This window comes from Echinops telfairi, unplaced genomic scaffold (genome assembly GCF_000313985.2).
Source record: "Echinops telfairi isolate 266 unplaced genomic scaffold, ASM31398v2 ScPeMD7_7469;HRSCAF=8507_1, whole genome shotgun sequence".
Lineage (NCBI taxonomy): Eukaryota > Metazoa > Chordata > Mammalia > Afrosoricida > Tenrecidae > Echinops > Echinops telfairi.
The window spans coordinates 14,442,728-14,446,555 of record NW_022111373.1 but is presented as its reverse complement, the minus strand read 5'-3'; the positions used below and the strand labels follow the sequence as shown (position 1 = coordinate 14,446,555).

General features: G+C 46.6%; 1 protein-coding gene across 1 annotated transcript in view; it reads right to left on the bottom strand.

Moving 5' to 3' along the window:
• Positions 1-332: 332 nt before the first annotated feature.
• The window catches only part of MARCHF3 (membrane associated ring-CH-type finger 3), a 189,507-nt gene continuing 186,011 nt past the window's right edge, over positions 333-3,828 (bottom strand). Inside the window, exon 6 of the mRNA XM_045285136.1 lies at positions 333-1,279. Within this exon, the coding sequence (XP_045141071.1) occupies positions 1,121-1,279 (159 nt within the window). The 3' untranslated portion in view covers positions 333-1,120. The remainder of the gene's footprint in view (positions 1,280-3,828) is intronic.

The window sequence follows — 3,828 nt, the reverse complement described above, 5'->3', positions numbered from 1 at the left end:
GGTCTGAGACTGAGAGCAGGGCTGCAGGACAGGCTGGGTTTGTTTTGTTTTATTTTTTTCCTTTGCCACATCTACCTGTCAAGCTAGAAATTCAAAAGAGGGATGGGAATGCTAATTGATATGCAAATCAGGTCCAGAGTTCCTAGAAATGTCTAATGATCCACCAATTCATCACCAATGCAGAATTAAGACATGTTCGGAAGGAGACAGGGGTGAGAGCGCGACCTCTTCGCTTTTCCTTGTTCCTCCCCCTTCTCTCATTTTCCAAGCTACTTTGGGAAACTTTGCTGGTCTTATGATTAAAAAAAAAAAGAGTATTGCAATCAGTGGGGTTCGTCTTTCACACACGGTATATTTATTATTAGAAAATAGCTTTTCTCAGCTGCCAGTACTAAACAAGGTGACAGGAGCGTGCTTCTCGCCATAAGTCTCCCCTCCCTCTTTAATGGTATTGAAGTAAACAGCTCACTGAGTGGAGAGTTGCTGCGACTTTTTTTCCCTTTAAAAACGGAATAATTAAATGAGGTTGAGTACAAACCATCCGTCCGATCGTGACTTGTTCTGAAGTCAGTGTGCTGTCTCCTTGACAGAGACAAGAGAGAGAGAGAGAGAGAGAGAAGAAAGACCACACAAGCAATCAAACTGCCCCCCAAGAATATACAGAAGAAACCAGGAAACAGATGAGCTAGCCAAAACTGAAACCCATCCAAACCAAGAAACCGGTGTTTATGGTTTGTTTTTTTTGATTTTTGATGATCGTCTAAGTTAATATACATATATATCTTGAAATAGTAATAAAAAAGGAAGAATTGTATCCTTAGTAGGACCACCTTCCTCATATGTTCAAGAGGTGTTGAGAAAATTCCATACAGTATCTGCTAAATAAACATGTTTGGCAGCTTAGCAAATCTCATATGACTGCAGCATCCACGATTTGAAGGGAAACAGCATTTGCTTTCTTCTGGCCAAGTTCGCTGTCGGGGCAATGGACCAACTCGAGGCTCTGGCTGTTCTCAGACCCACAGGCGGAAGGAAGGGTTTAGGGGTGGCTCAGTGCATGGCCCCAGTGCAGAAACTTCCAGACCCCAAACAACTAATCACCCACCCACCCACACGAGCATCAAACAATGGTCTCCTTTGAGTTCCTCTTGACTGAGTGGAGGCCCAGCAAGGACTGCTGGTTAGAAGGTACGCTGACAGACTTTGGGATGAGGAGAATCACCCTCTGATTGGTCCGACGCCATTCGTTGTACAATCGACAGTGGTACCTAAATGACACCTGAGGGCAGGGCAAGGGGATGGGGATGGACGAGAAAAAACAAGAAGTGGTTTCAGTTCAGCAGAGGTTGGTCATGATTCAAGAAATAAACCAAGCCATTTACACAGTTGAGGCAGCCCAGCAGAGGGTAAGAGCCCCCAGGGGAAAACTGCTGGTGGGAGCTGAGGAGGAGCCAGAACGCTGGGCCATTGCAACCAGAGCACCCATGGGTGTTCAGGGGCGGGCTCACCTGGGGGACAGCCTTTGTTTCTCCTCACACTCAGTTTAAAACAAAAACCAAGCTACCGATAGGAAGATGAGGAGCCTTCTAAATGTGCCTGTCTTTGCAAGCTGGTAGGTTACCACGGCTGGAGCCTCAGCTGTGAAGGGGGAGGGTGGCTGGGTGTGGTCCAGCAGACACCGAGCCAGCTCTAGGCAGTGTGCCTTTCGGAGCCCACATTCTTCTCTGGAAAACAGGAGGACTCCTGAACACTCATGCAGCCTGCACACTGTGACTTAGGGGACCTCACTCACACTGGACACACACGAACATGGTAGCCCCTATGAGTCACTCCTAATTGCCTCTAGCTCCAGAATTCTCAGATTAGGTATGGGCACTGTTATGAGTTGAATTGTGTCCTGCGACAAATTCCAGGACCTGTGACTGGGACCTTATTTGGCAATAGGGTCTTTGTAGATGTCATCGAATTACGATGCGGTGAGTCTGGATTAGGATGGGCCCTAATCCAATGACTGGTGTCCTTAGAAGACCATGTGAGAAGAACGCCATGCGGAGATGGAGGCAGAGACTAGTTACGGAGGCAAGGCCAGGACCCTCCTCCGCAGTCCTTGGTGGGAACAGAGCCTGGCTGACCCGGGGATCTTGGACTTCTAACTTCCAGACTGTCGGATTTTAAGATGCCCAGTTTGTGGTACTTTGCTACAGCAGACCTGGGACTATAAGTGGCACCAGCTCCCCCGACAAGCTTCTTGAGTGCCAGTCTGGGAGAGGCACTGCCTCCCGGACTGCTCTCAGCATGGCCGTGGGCACACGGGCCAGCGCACTTGTTCTCTGCCTCCATCCTTGTGTGCCTGGCACTCAGCATGTCGTTCAGCAGAGTAGGGTGAATGAGACCACCTACTACCCTTTCAAGATGCCACACCACTTTAAACTCAAGCCCCTCTTACAGAACACACAGTCGTACGGCAGGACACCCCTAGCCCCCTGGCTCTAACTCCGCCCTAAAAGCATCTGCTTCTTGTGTAACTGTACTGGATGCAGAAAGTTCTGTCTGTGGTTGCTTTTAGAGAAGGCTGACTCACACTGGTTCTGATGGATTTGTCCAGGCAATGAGAGCCTATGCGTTTGAAGCCTTTAAACACAGGAGGAAGTTTCATTTTGTGCATCCAGATGACTATGTAAGTGCTCGGGCTGACATAGTACCCCGATTCTGGGCTGCTTTTTCACTGAGGTGGGGGTGGGGGGGAGGCTGTATCACACCGATAGTTCTGAGCTCAGCGCTCCGAGAAGTAGAGGCGATCAGAAGGCTTTGTTAACCACATGGCAAGATCAGGAAATTCAAGGCCACTCACTCCAATTTCTAAAGCTAGAAATCAGATAAGGCAGATGCCAGAACCTGAGTGCCAGTGAGATCTGGGTTTGAAAACCTAAGTTTTTAAACTCACACAGATGTGCCTTTTTTTCCTAAAAGGCCTCAAACATGCCAAAGTAGAATTTAATTTTTTTTAAATTGATTCTTTCATATGTATTCTGCCCTGCTCATAGATGTAAGCAGGGTAAAGTGGATAGACAACTGTTCAGAGCCCAGCACAAGGAAAAAGGGGCAGAACACAGACAAGTGCTGAAGGAGGGAGTTGGAAATTCAAGGTATCTGGGGCCTGGCAATGTTATAGGAAAGCTGACTTTCAAAGCAAGAGTCCCCATGTCCTATTTGGGCTTGCACTTAGTTCTTAAGGCATGGCCCTTCTCCATGCTCTCCCTCAATGACAGAACACTGAAGCTATGGGTGCAATGGCAAAGAGTGATGAAGAAACCAGATGGTACCCACCTATCAGAAAGAATCTCATCTGGCATCTTAAAATCTCATCTGGCATCTTAAAGGCTTGTCTTAAAACAAGTGGCCATTTAAGTGAGGTGTCAAGTAAGTCCACATGTACACCAGGCCGGTGTGATCTAAAGATTATAAATACTAAAATCCAAATCCAAAGGAGGAAATGGTATTAGAGCTTAAAATACTTGGTTTGCAGAAGGCTATGGATGACAGGGGAAGCCCAGAAACCATATGCAGGGGAAGCCCAGAATCCACCTGGATTAAGATTTCAGTGAATCCCCTCTGATTACAGTTCAGTCGTTTATGGATAAAGCAGTTAGGTTAAAATGCAACATCTTATTATCTGATTTCCCTTTGGACCTATTTTAAAGTTGTTTCAGTTTTTAATATTTTCTGTTGAGATTTTCCTCTGTTTTGTCATTGTTGTTATTTCTTGTATGTGTTTTAGACAGGTCGATCTACAGAGATAGCAACTGGATTAATAATTACTTAGGACCA